This window comes from Lepus europaeus, chromosome 10 (assembly GCF_033115175.1).
Source record: "Lepus europaeus isolate LE1 chromosome 10, mLepTim1.pri, whole genome shotgun sequence".
In the NCBI taxonomy this organism is placed as follows: Eukaryota; Metazoa; Chordata; class Mammalia; order Lagomorpha; family Leporidae; genus Lepus; species Lepus europaeus.
In genome coordinates this window covers 112,071,374-112,089,816 of record NC_084836.1, presented here as the reverse complement: position 1 = coordinate 112,089,816, position 18,443 = coordinate 112,071,374, and the positions used below count along the sequence as shown (strand labels likewise).

The following is an 18,443-nucleotide window of genomic DNA, read 5'->3' as shown; positions in this document are numbered from 1 at the left end:
CGGGGACGCTTTTAAAGGGAAGATATGACAGCAAGGGCTTAGGGTGCGGGGCCTTTGTGATTGGGCAGGGCAGTTGCTCTTGGTCGGGGGGGGGGGGGGGGGGTGTTTCCGTTTGGCTTGGTTGCAGGGAGTTACCTCATTTGGCAATCTCTGCTGAGCTGCCCTTGGTAAGCTTGGATCTCTCCGGAATGCCTGCCTTTACAAGGACTCGGGTCTGCTACGGGAAACAGAGGCTGCTTTTTATTTAATTCTTAAAATGGAGTCACTTCGGCTCTTCAGTAGATACATGAGATACGTATGTGTACAGCAATTCAAGTATTAGGTGAGCAACATGTGGTACTTACCGCCGCGCTCGGACACCAGCCTGCAAACTTCCTGGCACTGTCAAGGAGGTTTGTGCCTTGTGCCTGGTGTCTGCCGCTCTGTCAGTTCCCAGGGCTAAGCAGTGCCAGCGGACAGAGGGATGAGCAGGACAAAGGAAAATGGGCAGAGACAGAGGAAGAAGAGATAACAGGGGTGTCTATGGACCAGCCTGTTGGAGTCATGGAGACTGCTCTCTCGGACTCTGCCGGCCAGCCTTCCTCCCTATCCCAGCCCAAGTGGGATGCAGAGGCCAAGACACAGGTTTTTGGTGCATTTGTATTGAAAAAACCCAAATACTGATTTTTCATAGTTTTTAAGTAATTTTTTTTAGAAAATATTTATTTGAAAGGCAGAGTTAGAGAGAGAGAGAATGACTCTTCCATCTACTAGTTCGCTCTTCAAGTAGTTGCAACAGTCCTGGCTGGGCCAGGCTGAAGCCAGGAGCCTGGAGTTCCATCTGGGTCTCCCACGTGGGCGGCAGGAGCCCAGGCGCTTGAGCCATTCCCATTCTGACTTTTCTAGGTTGTTAGATGAACGGGGCCACCGTGTTGTTACACTTGGCCAATTTTCTTAGCATTGGTAATTTTCTCGTGAAGTTGTGCCTCTATTCCTTCCCTCTGTCATTTCAGCGGTGGCTGTGTCCTCCCCAAACCCTCTGGGGTTCTTTTTGCTCCTCTATCCAGTGGCCACCCCTCCATTTCCCCAGCTACTTGCTGGATTCCTTGTCAGTGCCCCGAGGGGCTGTGTCTGCTGCGTTGTTGCAGAAGTGGATCACCCCTCCCCTGTGTCCTTTGGTAGTGTCAGGAATCGTCCCACCCACAAGCAACCAATCAGGCTTCTTGTCGGGAGACTTTGGGGCTGGGTGTAGGGCAGTCCCCTGGGCCTGCCCTTTCCTCAGGCATTGTGCGCCTTCTCCTCTCAGTTCTCTGCGTCTTCACGATGTCAGGCGGCGTCTTCCTTCTGAAGGCATTTGCTCTTGCGACCCTGGCATCCTGGCTGATCGCGGGAGAGCATGGTGAGCTATCATCTGGGACCCCCGGCGAGCAGGAACAGAAAGGGGCTTGTGGGGAAGTCAGCCCCAGCCTTCTCCCAGAGGGCGGGTCCTCATCTGTGGAGATGGCGGTGTTCTGTAGGACAGGGCTGGGTAATTAGGTTCTCAGGACAGCCCAGCCCGTCTCCCTGGTTTTCCTGACCCTCCCTGACCTCGGAGTGAGGGCTTCCAGTTGGGCTTACTAGAGGTTCCAGATTTTTCCTAGAGCTCCTTAAGTGAGTGCAGGATCACCCTGGCTTTTCTTTATCTGCAGAATGGCTGGGCCTTCAGCAGTGGTGGGTGCTTGTTAGTGGTTGCGTGGAAGGAGGGGGAAGTGATGGCAGAGATCTTTTGGATAGGAGAATCTGGAGAGGCCGGAGGTTCTTGGAGTACGTTTGACCTCCATTTCCCATTCCCAAGGGGCCTGACCATCACTCACCTTCACGTGCTGTCTTTGCAGTGAAAGACAGAGCGTGTCCTCCTGCTAGGAACCCGTGCCGAGACTTGTGCCAGGGTGACGACTCGTGTCCAGATGGGCACAAGTGCTGCAGCACGGGCTGTGGGCGGGTGTGCGAGGAGGCACTCCTAAGGGTACGTTGGCGTGGGGGCAGAATCCCAGTGCGCTCTCTGGCCTTGCCTCTGCCTTAGATAGACCCAGCTTCCTACCTCCTGGATGGCTCCTGAGATGTGGCTCACCTTGAGCACCTCTTCTTCCCCGCTCTGAGGTCCTTTTTCCTTTAATCACTCAGCACCTCCAGTGCTTTGCCTTCTGTCAGGAAAGAATGCAACACAGTTTGTCTGCCTCTTACTTTGGACTTGAGTTCTTGTGACAGCCGGAGGGCAGAGTTGGGAAGGGGAGGCTGTAGTAGTGGGGACTGAGAGAATAGACCCTAGCACCGCACAGCTCTTTTTTCAAATCTTAAGTTTTTTTTTTTTTATTTTAAAAAATTTTTGACAGGCAGAGTGGACAGTGAGAGAGAGAGAGACAGAGAGAAAGGTCTTCCTTTGCCGTTGGTTCACCCTCCAATGGCCGCCGCGGCCAGCGCGCTGCAGCCAGCGCACCGTGGCCAGCGCACTGTGCTGATCCGAAGTCAGGAGTCAGGTGCTTCTCCTGGTCTCCCATGGGGTGCAGGGCCCAAGCACTTGGGCCATCCTCCACTGCACTCCCTGGCCAGAGCAGAGAGCTGGCCTGGAAGAGGGGCAACCGGGACAGAACTGGCGCCCCGACCGGGACTAGAACCCGGTGTGCCGGTGCCGCTAGGCGGAGGATTAGCCTGTTGAGCCACGGCGCCAGCATAAATCTTAAGATTTTAACCTTGGGTTCCTCATCTGGGCACGGCTGTGAGGGTCAAATGTGATATTCCTGCTACAAGGTAGTTATAGCTGAGTATCAGTGCGTGTTAGCTGTTATCACTGCTGTTGGCATTGTCTCTGCGTTAGCACTGGGGTCGAGAAGCCCAACTAAAGCTCAGGGCTGCTTTCCTCCGACTTTCCTTTCCGTTGTGCCCCGCCCTGGGCGCCAATATCTCCTCTCTGTGGCTGTCTCCCTTTTTTCTACAGGGAGGAAAGGAGATTGTCCCAGGGTTGTCTGGAAGCAGTTCTGTTTTAAGAAGTGTGTCGGGCCGGCGCCTTGGCTCAATAGGCTAATCCTCCACCTTGCGGCACCGGCACACCGGGTTCTAGTCCCGGTTGGGGCGCCGGATTCTGTCCTGGTTGCCCCTCTTCCAGGCCAGCTCTCTGCTATGGCCCGGGAAGGCAGTGGAGGATGGTCCAAGTGCTTGGGCCCTGCACCCCATGGGAGACCAGGATAGGCACCTGGCTCCTGCCATCGGATCGGCGCGCCGGCCGTAGCACGGCGGCCATTGGAGGGTGAACTAACGGCAAAGGAAGACCTTTCTCTCTGTCTCTCTCTCTCACTGTCCACTCTGCCTGTCCAAAAAAAAAAAAAAAAAAAAAAAAGTGTGCTGCACGTTTGGCTGCAACAAGAGCTGCGTAGGCCCAGTCTCTGAACAGAAGCTGGGTAAGAAGCCCCATCCCTGTACCCTACAGTCTGTTTGGCCTGCTTGTTTCTTCCTCAAACATTCATGCACGTTGCTGGTTTTACTTTGAAAAGCAATAATTGGGGCCGGTGCTGTGGCACAGCAGGCTAATGCCCTGGCCTGAAGTGCCAGTATCCCATATGGGTGCTGGTTCGAGACCCAGCTGCTCCACTTCCAATCCAGCTCTCTGCTATGGCCTGGGAAAGCAGTAGAAGATGGCCCAGGTCCTTGGGCCCCTGCACCCACGTGGGTGACCTGGAAGAAGCTCCTGGCTCCTGGCTTCGTATTGGCGCAGCTCCAGCCATTGTGGCAATTGGGGAGAGAACCAGCAGATGGAAGACCTCTCTCTTTCTGCCTCTCCTTCTCTCTCTGTGTAACTCTGACTTTCAAATAAATAAATAAATCTTAAAAAAAGGAAAAACAATAATTAAGTGCCTGATATATTGAGACATTAAAAAAAAGATATGCAAAGTATATCCAAGCCATGATGATTTATGGGAAGGGCAATCTTGGCATATCCTCATTTGCAAGTGGGTTTGAAAGCTGTGGGGTAATTCCCAATTCCCATTGTCAGCAGTCATGTTCTTTGTTAAATGCTTAGCATGAGAATCTGCCAAGGGATAGCAAAATAGATTTGGATGCCTGTGGAAAGCAACACATGTCTCCCTTCTCACGTGCCTCTGCAGGTCTGTAGCCCTCTGTACACACACATTTCCTCTTGGAAATATGTCCTGCTTTATTCTGGTTCTGGTCCATAGGTATTTCAAACAGATTCCTTCTCCCTCTTGCAAAGTCCATGTAACCTAATTCTCCATTTATTTGTTTATTTTAAAACCAAAATGGCTGGTGGCAGTGGTTTTTTTTTTTTTTTTAAGATTTTATTTATTTATTTGAGAGGTAGAGTTACAGTGAGAAGGAAAGACAGAGAGAAATGTCTTCCATCTACTGGTTCACTCTCCATATGGTTGCAACGGCTAGAGCTGGGCTGATCTGAAGCCAGGAGCTTCTTCTGGGTCTCCCACGCTGTTGCAGGGGCCCAAGGACTTGGGCCATCTTCTACTGCTTTCCCAGGCCATAGCAGAGAGCTGGATTGGAAGAGGAGCAGCTGGGACTAGTATTGGCCCCCATATGGGCTGCCAGTGCTGCAGGTGGAGGATTAACCTACTGCGCCACAGCACCGATCCCCTAATTCTCCATTTATACATTCATTCCTTCAACAAATATTTTTTTGAAGCTTACTGTTTGTTAGATCCCATCATGGGTTCTGGGTTTATTGTGGTGAACAAAGTAGATCCCACCTCTAGGGTCACGTTGTGGTACAGTGGGTTAAGCCACTGTGTGCGATGCTTGTCTCCTATACCAGAGTGCCACTTTGAGTCCTGGCTGCTCCTTTTCTGATCCAGCTTCCTGTTAGTGCACCTGGGAAGGAAGTGGATGGTGGCCTAAGTGCTTTGGAGCCCCTGCCACCCAAGGGGGAGACCAGGATGAAGTTTCTGGATCCTGACTTTGGTCAGGCCCAGCTCAGGCTGTTGAGGGCATTTGGGGGAGTGAACCAGCATATGGAAGATCTCTTTCTCTCATTCTGCCTTTCAAATAAATAGATAAATAAATAAACATTAAACCAAAGTAGATCCTATCTCTGCTTTCATGGAAGTTATAGTCCTGTGGGGGAGTAAAAAGTTCAACAAATAAACATGAAATAAACATATAATTTCTTTTTAAAAAAGATTTATTTATTTTTTATTTGAGAGGCAGAGTTACAGAGGGTCAAAGGCAGAGAGAGAAAAGAGCCTCCCTCTACTGTTTCACTCCCCAAATAGCACAGTGACTGGAGCTGCATCAATCTGAAGCCAGGAGCCAGGAGCTTCTTCCAGTCTCCCATGTGGGTGCAGGGGCCCAAGGACTTGGGCCATCTCCTACTGCTTTCCCAGGCCACAGCAGAGAGCTGGATCGGAAGTGGAGCAGCCGGGACCAGAACCAGCAGCCATATGGGATGCTGGCACTACAGATAGCTTTACATGCTATGCCACAGTGCCAGCCCCTAAGCATATGATTTCAATATATATATATATTATTTATGCAATATAATCTATCTTCATCTACTTGAAAGAGTGACAGAAAGAGGGAGACAGAGACAGAAAGAGAGGGATATCTTCCAACCACTGGTTCACTCCCCCAATTCCCACAACTGCTCCACAACATGCAGAAGCCAGAAGGCCAGAACTCTCTCTGGGTGTCCCATTGGGTGGCAGAGGACCAAGCATTTAACCACAATCTGCTGCCTAGGATGCATTAGCGGGACTCTGGGTCAGAAGCAGAGGTGCTAGGACTGGGCCTGGCAATCCAGTATGGGATGTGGGTTTCCCAAGCAGCAGCTTAACCCTGTGCCAAACACTGGCCACCCAAATATATACATATTTTATCATGTTGTCTTTTTCTCTCTCTTCCCAAGTATTGAGGTTACTTTTTTGGGAGTGGTGTTCGCTATATAAATTAACTTAGAGATGACATTATTTTTATTATTTATTATTTTTTATTATTTTTGACAAGCAGAGTGGATAGTGAGAGAGAGAGAGACAGAGAGAAAGGTCTTCCTTTGCCGTTGGTTCACCCTCCAATGGCCGCCACAGCTGGCGCACCACGCTGATCCGAAGGCAGGAGCCAGGTGCTTCTCCTGGTCTCCCATGGGGTGCAGGGCCCAAGTACTTGGGCCATCCTCCACTGCATTCCCGGGCCATAGCAGAGAGCTGGCTTGGAAGAGGGGCAACCGGGACAGAATCCGGTGCCCCAACCGGGACTAGAACCCGGTGTGCCGGCACCGCTAGGCAGAGGATTAGCCTGTTGAGCCACGGCACTGGCCCTTAGAGCTGAAATTATTACAATGTTGAATCTTTATGGCTTCTCCCACTGTTCAAGTGTTTTTGGTGTATTTCAGAGTGTTTCATAGTTTTAACAGATTGCTTGAATAGTTTATGCCTCAATATTTTATCATCTTCTCTGTTGTCCTAACTGGGATCTTCCATCGTGTCTTCTAAAGGAACTGGAACAATTCTCTTATATGAGCGCATGTAGCAGTTAGAGTAAAAAAGCCTGGGTTTGGGTTGTCAGAGCCCGGGTTCGAGCCTGGGGCTCACTGGTTAACGGCCAGCAGGTCCATGGAAAGTCTCTCCTGCTTCTCTGCCTCTGTTCCTTTCTCTGTAAGATGAAGGAAAAAACGTGGACGGTTGTTGTAATGAGTCCAAGTGTGTAAAGTGGCTCTCAGTATACATTAGCTTCCTTCCTCTTGTCTCCTGTGGAGCACTGGATCGTGGGTACAGTTTCTCTTCCCCCATTCACTTCCTCTCTGAGACCCTGAGACTCCGTGACATGTGACATGTGACAATGTCTTTCCTTGCAGCCAAAGCACTCCAGGTAGCATGTCCTTTCCCAGTCCCCACTGTGGCTGTTTCTGCCCAGCTGGGGCAGCTATCTTGGGCAGCTTGCCCATAAGGGAGAGTAGAAGGTTGTACTCCTTGCCAGGACTCTTGAGGCCTGGCTCTGTAACCAAAGCCTGGGAATCTGTCGCAGGCGGATCACTCACCGCCGGCTTGTAGGGCTTAGTACAATCTTCCCAGTGTTTGAAGCTGATGGCTACCTTGTTGGGGCTAAGGGTGAGGCTGGCACCCAGGCACAGGAGCTTTGTGAACTGCTCTGGCCCATGGCCAACCCAGATGAAGCTTCCTTTTCCCCTGGAGCTAGGCGGACAGGCTAGAATTGTGATCTCCTGTAGGCATCCTAGTGCCTGCCTGGCGTGTTCCTAGCCTGCTAGGAGGCAATATTGCCTGCCAGTAGTGTTAGTATATTCTTTTTAAAGATTTATTTATTTATTTGAAAGGCAGAATTACAGAGAGGCAGAGAGAGAGAATGCGAAGTCTTTGATCTGCCGGTTCACTCCCCAGATGGCCGCAACTGCTGGGGCTGCACAGATCCGAAGCCAGGAGCCAGGAGCCAGGAGCCAGGAGCTTCCTCTGGGTCTTCCATGTGGGTGCAGGGGCCCAAGGACTTGGGCTATCCTCCATTGTCTTCCCAAGCCACAGCAGAGAGCTGGATCAGAAGTGGAGCATGGCCAGCGCCGCGGCTCACTAGGCTAATCCTCCACCTGCAGCGCCGGCACCCCGGGTTCTAGTCCCGGTTGGGGTGCTGGATTCTGTCCCGGTTGCTCCTCTGCCAGTCCAGCTCTCTGCTGTGGCCCGGGAAGACAGCGGAGGATGGCCTAGGTCCTTGGGCCCTGCACCTGCATGGGAGACCAGGAGGAAGCACCTGGCTCATGGCTTCGGATCGGCGCAGTGTGCTGGCCGCAACACGCCGGCCATAGCGGCCACTTGTGGGATGAACCAACAGAATAAGGAAGACCTTTCTCTCTCTCTCTCTTTCACTGTCTAACTCTAAAAAAAAAGAAGTGGAGCAGCCAGAACTTGAACCTCTGCCCATATAGGATGCCGGCACCACAGGTGGCAGCTTCACCTGCTACGCCACAATGCCGGCCCCAATAGTATGAGTAGTAGTAGTAGTAGTAGTAGTAGTAGCTGTTGTTGTTGTTGTTGTTAGTAGTTATCTACTTTTCTAAAGCTCTCAGCCTGGGGGAGGGCTGGTTCCTTCACACGGCAGGATTGTTTGCTGTACCCTTAGGATATCCTTCTTGGACTGTGAAAAAATGTTTGCTTTTCATTAAGCTCTGACCCTGCCAGAGGTTTGCCTCAGCCAATGCTGGCCTGTTTGGCAAGGTGGAGGGGAGTTTGCCAGGGCACAGAGAAGACCCCGGGACCTGCTCATGGCGGGCATTCTGGTCTGAACATAAGACTGAATCCTAGCTCTTCTGCCTGCTTGCTTGCTCTGTAGACCTGAGCAAGTCCCTTCATGTCCCTGAACCTCAATCATGTCATCTATGAAATGGCAATGAGGAGGCTGGCGCCGCAGCTCAATAGGCTAATCCTCCGCCTTGCGGCGCCGGCACACCGGGTTCTAGTCCCGCTTGGGGTGCTGGATTCTGTCCCGGTTGCCCCTCTTCCAGGCCAGCTCTCTGCTGTGGCCCGGGAAGTGCAGTGGAGGAAGGCCCAAGTGCCATGGGAGACCAGGAGAAGCACCTGGCTCCTGGCTTTGGATCAGCACGATGCGCCAGCCGCAGCGGCCATTGGAAGGTGAACCAATGGAAGGAAGACCTTTCTCTCTGTGTCTCTCTCTCTCACTATCCACTCTGCCTGTCAAAAAGAAAAAAAAAAAAAAAAAAAGAAATGGCAATGAGGATATTTACCTCACAGAGTGATGACGCAGTTTAGAAGAAATGCATCTTAAAAGCCTTCACTAAACTTGCCAAGCAGTGCTAGTAGCTGTGGAGTTGTACCCAGCAGCTCTCTGTTCCGTAGCTGTGGAGTTGTACCCAGCAGCTCTCTGTTCCGTAGCTGTGGAGGTGTACCCAGCAGCTCTCTGTTCCGTAGCTGTGGAGTTGTACCCAGCAGCTCTCTGTTCCGTAGCTGTGGAGTTGTACCCAGCAGCTCTCTGTTCCGTAGCTGTGGAGTTGTACCCAGCAGCTCTCTGTTCCGTAGCTGTGGAGTTGTACCCAGCAGCTCTCTGTCCAGGCCCCTCCCACTTGTCTGGAGTCTGGCCTGTCCATTTTCGTCCTCCCTTCCTTATTCATTTAGTCAGTGCACATTGTACATCTACTTGCTTGGTATGTGGGTATCCAGTGGTAAGCAAGGCAGCCACGGTGTGCTCTCACAGTGCTCATCCGTGGTGGGAGACAGGAAATAAGCAAGTAGCCACATGACGAATAACCACAGGCTACGGTGTGTGCTGTGAAGGAAACGTGGAGTGGTGCAGAGGCTGTGTCATTGTTAACTCAGAGAATGAGAAGGAGCCGGCCGTTGCACGGGATGCCGTGCAGATGGAACTGCGAGGGCAGAGGCTGGCAGGTGCGAAGAGCTTGCCCCTCGGTCTGAGGAAGCGGAAGGAAGCCTGTGTTTGGAGGAGAGGAGAGGAAGAGGGAGCCTCGTTGAGCTTGGAGTGGTAGGCAGAGCCCAGACTTTACGGGGTGTTCAGGGCTTCTCTCTTAGCCTTTATTCTAAGTACAAAAGGAAGTCTTTGAGGGGTTCTAAAAGCAGGGGGTTGGTCTAGTGTTCATTTAGAAGAGACTGCTCTTCTGATGTTTGAAGAAAGGATGTGGGTAAGTGTAGACGGTGGAAGATGGGTTAAGCAGCCAACGTGGAGGCTTAGGTGCGAGGTGACGATGTAGACGTGAAGTGGGAGGCTCAAGGAACTTCTGAGCGTGGGGTTCATGGGACTGTGTGAAGACAGATGTGCCGCAGCTGCTGAGGGAGAGAGTGATGCTGGCCCTCTGGCTTGGGCTGTGGATGATGGTGGTGCTCCTTACCGAGAAGACAGGAACTCGGGGAGGACGAGCTTTGAAGATTCAGACTAAGCTGAGAGTTGTCCTCTTGGCTGCCACCCACTCCTGCCCCCTCCCCCTGCCCTGCCATGGCGGCTCCCCACTCTGTGAAGTGTGGCTGCTCTGGATCCCCTGTGACTCTTTTGCTTACTACATCACATTCTTTGTATGGATTGACGGAGCAGGCTCTCTGGGTGTCTGGTTGACCTTTTTCGACAAACTTGCTGCTGGTTGCGCAGAAAAAGAGTTAACACAGCAGAACCAAGGCTGCTATTCCTAGAAAGGCTTGCTGCCAAGGTGGGCTTTTGGCTGGCTCCCGAGAACGTGGGTTTGGGAATGTTCCTGTCACCCTGACTAAGGAGAGTGCCTCGCTGTACCTAAGCTGACTGTGCAAGTCATGTGACGTTGGCTGAGCCTCTCTGCCTTCCTTCTCAGAGTCTGGACTCTTGGTATGTGCTAGGCACAAGGTGCCTATGTCAACAGCCTCAAATTAAAACCTTGCACACTGAGTATTTAATGAATTTCCCTAGTAGACAACACCTCGCATATGTTGTCACAGTGCTATGCCAGAGGAATTTAGTGGGTTCTGTGTGACTCTATTGAAAGAGGACTCATGGGAAACTGTACCTGTTTTCCTCTTAGTCCTTTTGATGATTTTCTTTTAATTAAAAAAAAGATTTATGTATTTATTTGAAAGGCAGAGTTAGAGAGAAAGAGAGACAGAGAGAGAGATCTTTCTTTTTAAAGATTTATTTATGTTACTTGAAAGTCACAGTTACACAGTGAGAGGAGAGGCAGGGAGAGAGAGAGAGAGAGAGAGAGAGAGAGAGAGAGAGACATTTTTTTTGGACAGGCGGAGTTAGTGAGAGAGAGACAGAGAGAAAGGTCTTCCTTCCATTGGTTCACCCCTCAAATGGCCGAAGCCAGGAGCCAGGTGCCTCCTTCTAGTCTCCCATGGGGTGCAGGGCCCAAGCACTTGGGCCATCCTCCATTGCCTTCCTGGGCCACAGCAGAGAGCTGTACTGGAAGAGGAGCAACCAGGACAGAATCCGGTGCCCTGTAGGCGCAGGATTAGCTTAGTGAGCCGCGGTGCTGGCCTGAGAGATTTTTTTTTAAAAAGATTTATTTATTTGTTTGTTTTTATTTTTATTTTATTTTATTTTTTTTTGACAGGCAGAGTGGATAGTGAGAGAGAGAGAGAGAGAAAGGTCTTCCTTTTTGCCGTTGGTTCACCCTCCAATGGCTGCTGCGGCCGGCGCATCACACTGATCCGAAGCCAGGAGCCAGGTGCTTCTCCTGGTCTCCCATGCGGGTGCAGAGCCCAAGCACTTGGGCCATCCTCCACTGCCTTCCCGGGCCATAGCAGAGAGCTGGCCTGGAAGAGGGGCAACCGGGACAGAATCCAGCACCCCAACCGGGACTAGAACCCGGTGTGCTGGCGCCGCAAGGTGGAGGATTAGCCGGTTAAGCCACGGCGCCGGCCTATTTATTTATTTGAAAGTCAGAGTTAGAGAGAAGGAGAGGCAGAGAGAGAGAGAGAGAGAGGTCTTCCATCTGCTGGTTCTCTCCCCAATCTGCTGCAATGGCTGGAGCTGTGCCGATCAGAAGCCAGGAGCCAGGAGCTTCTTCTGGGTCTCCCATGGGGAGCAGGGGCCCAAGCACTTGGGTCATCCTCTACTGCTTTCCCAGGCCATAGCAGAGAGCTGGATCTGAAGAGGAGCAGCTGGGACTAGAACCTGTGCCCATATGGGGATGCTGGTGCTGCAGGAGGAGGACTAATCCACTGTGCCATGGTGCTAGCCCCAAGAGATTTCTTCTACCTGCTGGCTCACTCCCCAAATGTCCACAATAGGGCTAGTCCCAGGCCTGAGCCAGTAGCCAAGAACCAGAAACTATCTAGGTCTCTCATGTGGGTGGCAGGAACCCAAGTAGGACATTATTCACTGCCTTCTTAGGTACATAGCAGGAAGCTGGACTGGAAGTGCGGAGTAGTTAGTACTCAAACCAGGCACTCTTGATATGTGATATGGCATTCCCAAGCGATGGCTCAGCCCCTGTACAACTCCTGCCCTTACCACTGGGCTTCATATTTTGGAAGCACTGAGCCGACTGAGGCCCCAGCCTGACTGATGTTTTTTTTTGGGTGACCCTTGCTGGAGTGTAGGGGATCACAAAGATGTGGTTTAAAGGACATAAGAGCTCATGTCAGAGTTGAAGGTTGAGACCCAGTTTTGCCACCACTGGTTTCAGGCAAATCCTTTCCCAACTTGGGTGTCTGTCTGTATATTTCCAGGAGAGCAGGAAGAGATTTGGTAGGCCAAAGGGTCCTTCTTGGCTTGAGAAGTTCTGGAATTCTGCTTTTCTCGCAGTAACTGACATTCTTCTTTCAGACATGGGAAACTGGAGCCAAAGCAGTAGTCACGATGGGGTGTGGCTGCTTCCTGGGCTTCCCCCACACTGCTTGTTTGCTGATAACTTGGGGTTTGGGTCGCGCAGATGGACGGTGGGGATGCTTTCCCCGTCCTGGCTCTCAGTCCTTTGTCTCATCCTGGTTCCTGGTGAGGTAACTGTGGGACCCACATCTTACGAGGAGCTGAGCTTGCCCAGCCTGTCAGAGCTGGCAGTGAGAGGCGGAGGATGTGTCTCAGGAGGCCTCAGGAGCCATGTGTTTGTCATGTCTCTTGGGATGGGGAAAGGCTCAGAAGATAGAATTTCCAGAGAACCGGATTTCAGAGTATAAAGGAAAGACTGTCTAGTTTAAGGACAAGGAAGGCGTAGTCTGGCTAGGAGGTCGTGAGGCCTTGTTGATTCCAGATGTGCAAGCTGAGAGACGGGTTGTTTGGCAGGCATTCAAGCATTAGACCGGCGGTCAGAGTGGGGGGCTCGCTGAGTACTGGTCACAAGGGATGTTTTCTGATCATGTGGGTCTTAGCCCCTCCTCTGAGGGTCCCTTTATTGCTTCTAAAGTTTGGCAAAACCTCAAGGATCACAAGGAAGTCTGGGCTGGAAGAGTCAAGACAAGGTCTCTCTGGCTCTGGGATTGAGGGTGGAGAATAGCAGGACGCTCCTGGGATCGGTCACTTCAGGGCCAGACTCAGCGAGGTGGTTCAAATCTGGGAGCTGAGGTGCTCTAGGTGCCTCATTTGTGGGCACATGGCATAACTCCGTGTGGAACTTCTGACACTGAGTTTTTTCCAGCAGGGAGATTTTTATGATCTAGCTTCTCAACTCTTGGACAAAAGACTTTTTGTTCATTGTTGCATGGATTTCAGTGTTTGTCAAGCAGGTGGGGAAGTGTGGGGAGGTGCATCTATGGGTCCCAGGGAGCATATTTATTATGAATAAAAAATCAATACATCTAGGGCCGACGCCGTGGCTTAACAGGCTAATCTTACACCTTGCGGCGCTGGCACACTGGGTTCTAGTCCCGGTTGGGGCACCGGATTCTATCCCGGTTGCCTCTTTTCCAGGCCAGCTCTCTGCTATGGCCCGGGAGTGCAGTGGAGGATGGCCCAAGTGCTTGGGCCCTGGCACCCACATGGGAGACCAGGAGAAGCACCTGGCTCCTGGCTTTGGATCAGCACGATGTGCCGGGCACAGCGGCCATTGGAGGGTGAACCAATGGAAGGAAGACCTTTCTCTCTGTCTCTCTCTCACTATCCACTCTGCCTGTCCAAAAAAAAAAAAAAAAAAAAAAAAAATCAATACATCTAGTCTGGACATGATCTCACAGTGGCAGAGAAGACTTGAAGTGAGGGCCTACGAGGAGGATCTCAGAGTGCAGGGTTAGCATGCCTCCCTTGTTCTCCTCGGAGTCTGGCACGGCCTTCCCATCATGACAGACTTCCTGGAGCCAGGCACATGCGACCACACTTACCTGTCCTGTTTCTGTTATCTACAAAGGCTTTAATTGCCAATCACCTTTCCCTTCATTTCAGAAACTTGGACAAACACTCACAAATGACTCACGAATGAGTCATGGCAGTGGGTTTGTTTGGATGTGGCCTTCTTTGGATGTGCCCGCTTCTGAGGACCTGGCCCGGTGCCGCGTGTTTGAACAGCGGGGCAGTAGAAAGTACTCGCTGCCAGTGAAGATGCTGTTTGTCCTGTGTTGTCCTGACTCATTCTGCACTTCTGGGCAGGCCCTTTCTCTTCTTTGAGTCTCCTTCTTAGCGATGATGAAGGGATGGAGCAAGAATGTGTTGGGCTGCACACAACAGAAACTTAACCAAGTAGGGATTCATTTTTCTCAGATAACAGGAAGTTGTGGAGTAGGGGCAGGGCTGGTCAGCTGGCTTCATGATGCCGACAAGGAAGAAGCTGTGTCTCTCTTTCTCCCTCACAGTCCTTGACTTTGTCCTCCTGCTGCTTGCTTCCTGGTGGAAGAAGGCTGCGCCGCCTCTGTGTTATGTCTGTCTTTGGACTGGAAGAAGAAAGAAAGAGAGGGCAATTTGGAAGGGAGAAGCCCTGGGTATGGAATGCAAAGGTTGTCCCAGTGATGTCTTGGTTTGTGGTCAAAACCACTTGCAACAGATTATGGAGAAGGCCTCAGTTTGGCTGGACTCCCTGGGTTTCTATTAATAAACGTTTCAGGGGGCTGGCACTGTGGCTCAGCGGGTTAACGCCCTGGCCTGAAGCACCAGCATCCCATATGGGCGCCGGTTCTAGTTCTGGCTGTTCCACTTATGATCCAGCTCTCTGCTATGGCCTGGGAAAGCAATAGAAAATGGTGCAAGTCCTAGGGCCCCTGCTCCCTCATGGGAGACCCGGAAGAAGCTCCTGGCTCCTGGCTTTGGATCGGTGTAGCTCTGGCCATTGAGGCCAATTGGGGAGTGAACCATTGGATGGAAGACCTCTCTCTCTCTCTCTCTCTCTCTCTCTCTCTCTCTGCCTCTCCTCTCTCTGTATAACTCCAACTTTCAAATAAATAAATAAATCTTTAAAAAAAAAATAAATGTTTCAGTTGTCCATAGCTGCACAACAAATCGTCATCAAGCTTAGTAGCTTAAAACAACAATAGTTTATTCTTTCTCACGATTGTGTGAGTTGCTTGGGCCTAGCAGGGCAGTTCATACACCCATATGGTGTAGCTGTGGTCACTCAGGCAGTTGCATTCAGCTGGGAGCTCACTGGGGATCTCTGCTAGGTTACAATGACCAGGGTGGACCGTCTTCCTCCATGTCCTCTCTCTGTGGAGGCCTCACTACTCTGTAGTCTTAGTCCATGCTGTGTTCTGGCATGGCAGTTGGTTTCTGACAGCAGATGTGGTAAGAGGACAAGCCCCAGTATGCAAGTGCCTGTCAAAGCTCTGCCTGTGTCCTACTTGCTAACGTCCCACGTCATATGCTGAAGTCATGTGGGGAAGCCCAGAGTCCATAGGAGAGGGGACTACACCAAGGCATGAATCCCTGGAGATGCAGCTCACTGAGGGCTGCCCATGTAAATGTTTGCTGCAATAGGAAAGAGGGGAGCACAGATGTGGGGTTGGCAGCTAGCATGTTTGCCACAGTGGGTTAGAGCTGAGTGGTGGTTTTCAAACTGTGAGTGCTAAAATCAATTCTGTAGCTTATGGGCCAGCACTTAAAGAAAAGAAAAGGAGAAATGGAAATGATATAAAATGCCAGAGAGCACTACATACCCATGATGCATATAAATATGTACATTTACATACACGCACATAAATATGCACGTCGAATGCTAGGAGGAAATATTTCACACCCTGGTCTCCAATGTTCTGATTCTCCGGCAGAGCTTGGCGCTGAGTGTCCTGCTGACCCCCTTCCCTGTGGGGAACTGTGTGATGGGGACCTCTCCTGTCCCCAGGGGCATAAATGCTGCAGCACCGGTTGTGGCCACGCCTGCCGTGGAGACATCGAGGGAGGTAAGTTGGTTCCTTCGGGAAGAAATACTGGAATGTTCCCATGAGTCCTAGCATGGACTTGGGAGGGAAGCCACTCGTGGTCTCTCTCACTTCCTGGGAGGACCCAGAGTCATCGTTTTTCTTGTGCCACAGAACCCCCAGAGTAAAGGAACTCTTCCCTCTGGGGTCAAAGAGACAATATTGGCACTAAAAGAACTGGGGATGTATTATGAAAATTAACTGTAAAACTTGTTCTCAAACAGTTTTTTTTTTGTGTGTGTAAATTGTTGAAATCTTTACTTAGTATAGAGTGTGTCTTCTGTGTATAAAGTTAATTAAAAATGAATCTTAATGGAGAATGGGACAGGGAATGGGAGAGGGAGGAGGAGGTGGGGTGGGTGGGCGGGAGGGCGGGTATGGTAGGAAAAATCACTGTATTCCTAAAGTTGTACTTACAAAGTTTGTACTCATTAAATAAAAGGTTTCTTTTGGGAAAAAAAATAAAAAAATAAATAAATAAAAGATCTAGGGGAAGGCAGGATGGGGCAGTATTGAAAAATCCCTAGGCTGAGAGACTGGAAGCGTAGCTTCTGGTATTGATCTGCTGCAGATTTGCTGTGTGACTGTTGGCAAACAAATCCCTCTTTTCTAAAAAAAATTTTTTTAAATTTATTTGAAAGGCAGAGTTACGGAGAGGCAGAGAGAGGGAGGAGGCAGAGAGAAAGAGCGACAGCAAGAGAGAGCGCGAGCGAGCGAGAGTGCTACCTTTCATCTGCTGGTTCACTCCCCAGGTGGCTGAGTGGCCACAGCTGTGCTTCTTCCCGTTCTCCCACACAACAAACCCCTTTTTTGAGCCCAAGTTTCTTCATCTGTCAAATGAGGGAGTTTCCCAAGATCACTGGCATTCAGACCTAATTTTTAGTACAAAGCTTTCCTCCATCTCAGGTGAAATCTTAGTTGGAAGCAACTTATGAGGGAACTTCCAAAAGTTTGCAGCAAAATGGATTGAAAAGGGAAGTTTAGGGTGAGTGTTTGACTTAGTGGTTCAGACACCACTTGGAAGGGCCACATGCCTCATCCCAGGGCCTGGCTTTAGTCCCAGCTGCACTCCCAGTTCCATCTTCCTGCTAATGTGCACCCCGAGAGGCAGCAGGTGGTGGCTTAGGTACTCGGGTCCCTATGTGCCACCTATGGGGGAGACCTGGCTGGAGTTCTGTGCCCCTGACTTCAGCCTGGCGTAACCCTGGCTGTTATGGGTTTTTGGAGCATGAACCAGCAAATGGAAGATCTCTGTCTTTCTGCCTTTCAAATAAAAATGAAGATAAGTAAATAAAAGTCACAAGAACAAGATAAGTTGGGGTGGGAGTTATGGCACAGTGAATTAAGCTACTGCCTGGGACACCCACCTCCCATACAGGAGTGCCCACTGATGGGAGTCTTGGCTGTACTGCTTCTGATCCGTCCAGCTTCCTGCTCATGTATCCTGGGAGGAGGAGATGATGGCTCAGATATGGGGTCCCTGCTTCTGCAACTGGAGTTCCAGTTTCTTGGCTTCACCCAGGCCTACCTCTAGCTGTTTTGGGAATTTCTCTGTTGTTCTGCCTTTTAAGTAAATGAAAATAAAAACATTTGCAAAAAATATTTATTTTGATGCAGAAATATTGAAAGCCATGCATGGCTTTTTTTACACTAGGCATTTTTCTTGAGCTTTTAAAAGGCAACTTTGTATAGATTTCAACATTTTTTTTTACACCAAGATAACCTTATCTTCTAATGCCATTTTCCACGAACTTTTTGAAGTACCCTTGTATATGAGTATATATATAATAAATAAAAAAACATTTTGATTATTCCTTTGTTTCTTCAATATTTTTTAGAGTATGCTTTTTTTTTTAAAGATTTATTTTATTTATTTGAAAGACAGAGTTACAGAGAGAGGTAGAGGCAGAGAGAGAGGGTCTTCCATCTGCTGGTTCACTCCCCAGATTGCCACAACAGCTGGAGCTGCGCTGATCTGAAGCCAGGAGCCAGGAGCTTCTTCCGGGTCTCCCACTTGGGTGCAGGGGCCCAAGGACTTGGGCCGTCTTCTACTGCTATGCCAGGCCACAGCAGAGAGCTGGATCGGAAGAGGAGCAGCCAGGACCAGAACTGGCGCCCATATGGGATGCTGGCGCTTCAGGCCAGGGCATTAACCCTCTGTGCCACAGCGCCGGCCCAAAAAAGTATGCTTTTGAGTGTTCCTTTGGTGCCAGGCACTGTGGAGTCCCTTTCAAAATCCTTGATGCAGATGTTGTCTTGGTCTCTTTAGGGTCCCAGGCAAAGCTTGAGGCACTGGGGATAGACTCTTTAACATAGAGCTTACAGCCTATCAGGGAAGATCAATAGGTAAATAAGGAATTGTAATAAAGTTTCATGGAGAATGCTGTGGGAGCACAAGGCAGGGGCACTATAATTCATCCAGTAGAGAAAGCCTCCCTGAGGAGTGACAAGGCTAAAGTGCAGGAGGAGAGGTGGTGGTCTGGGGGGCTTGCCTCTTCTCCACTCCGCCCATCTTTGTCCCCACACCTGCAGAGCTATCAACTCCTGAGTCACCTCTAGGGGACTCCCTCTGGGACACCACGAGAAGACTCTTGGCTCAGAGATTCCTTGAGTCCTTACAGATTTCTAGAAACCCTGCAGCCTCCCAATTTCCCAGAGAGTTTGGTTTGGATTTAGTTTGGGTAACAGGTT

The 18,443-nt window shown here is 50.5% G+C and overlaps 1 protein-coding gene across 1 annotated transcript in view; it reads left to right on the top strand.

Annotated features, from left to right (window-relative positions):
- Positions 1-1,257: 1,257 nt before the first annotated feature.
- The window catches only part of WFDC3 (WAP four-disulfide core domain 3), a 33,442-nt gene continuing 16,256 nt past the window's right edge, over positions 1,258-18,443 (top strand). Inside the window, exons 1-7 of the mRNA XM_062202381.1 lie at positions 1,258-1,378; positions 1,854-1,976; positions 2,948-3,026; positions 3,077-3,082; positions 3,346-3,413; positions 6,581-6,583; positions 15,603-15,734. Coding sequence (XP_062058365.1) covers positions 1,303-1,378; positions 1,854-1,976; positions 2,948-3,026; positions 3,077-3,082; positions 3,346-3,413; positions 6,581-6,583; positions 15,603-15,734 — 487 coding nt within the window. The 5' untranslated portion in view covers positions 1,258-1,302. The remainder of the gene's footprint in view (positions 1,379-1,853; positions 1,977-2,947; positions 3,027-3,076; positions 3,083-3,345; positions 3,414-6,580; positions 6,584-15,602; positions 15,735-18,443) is intronic.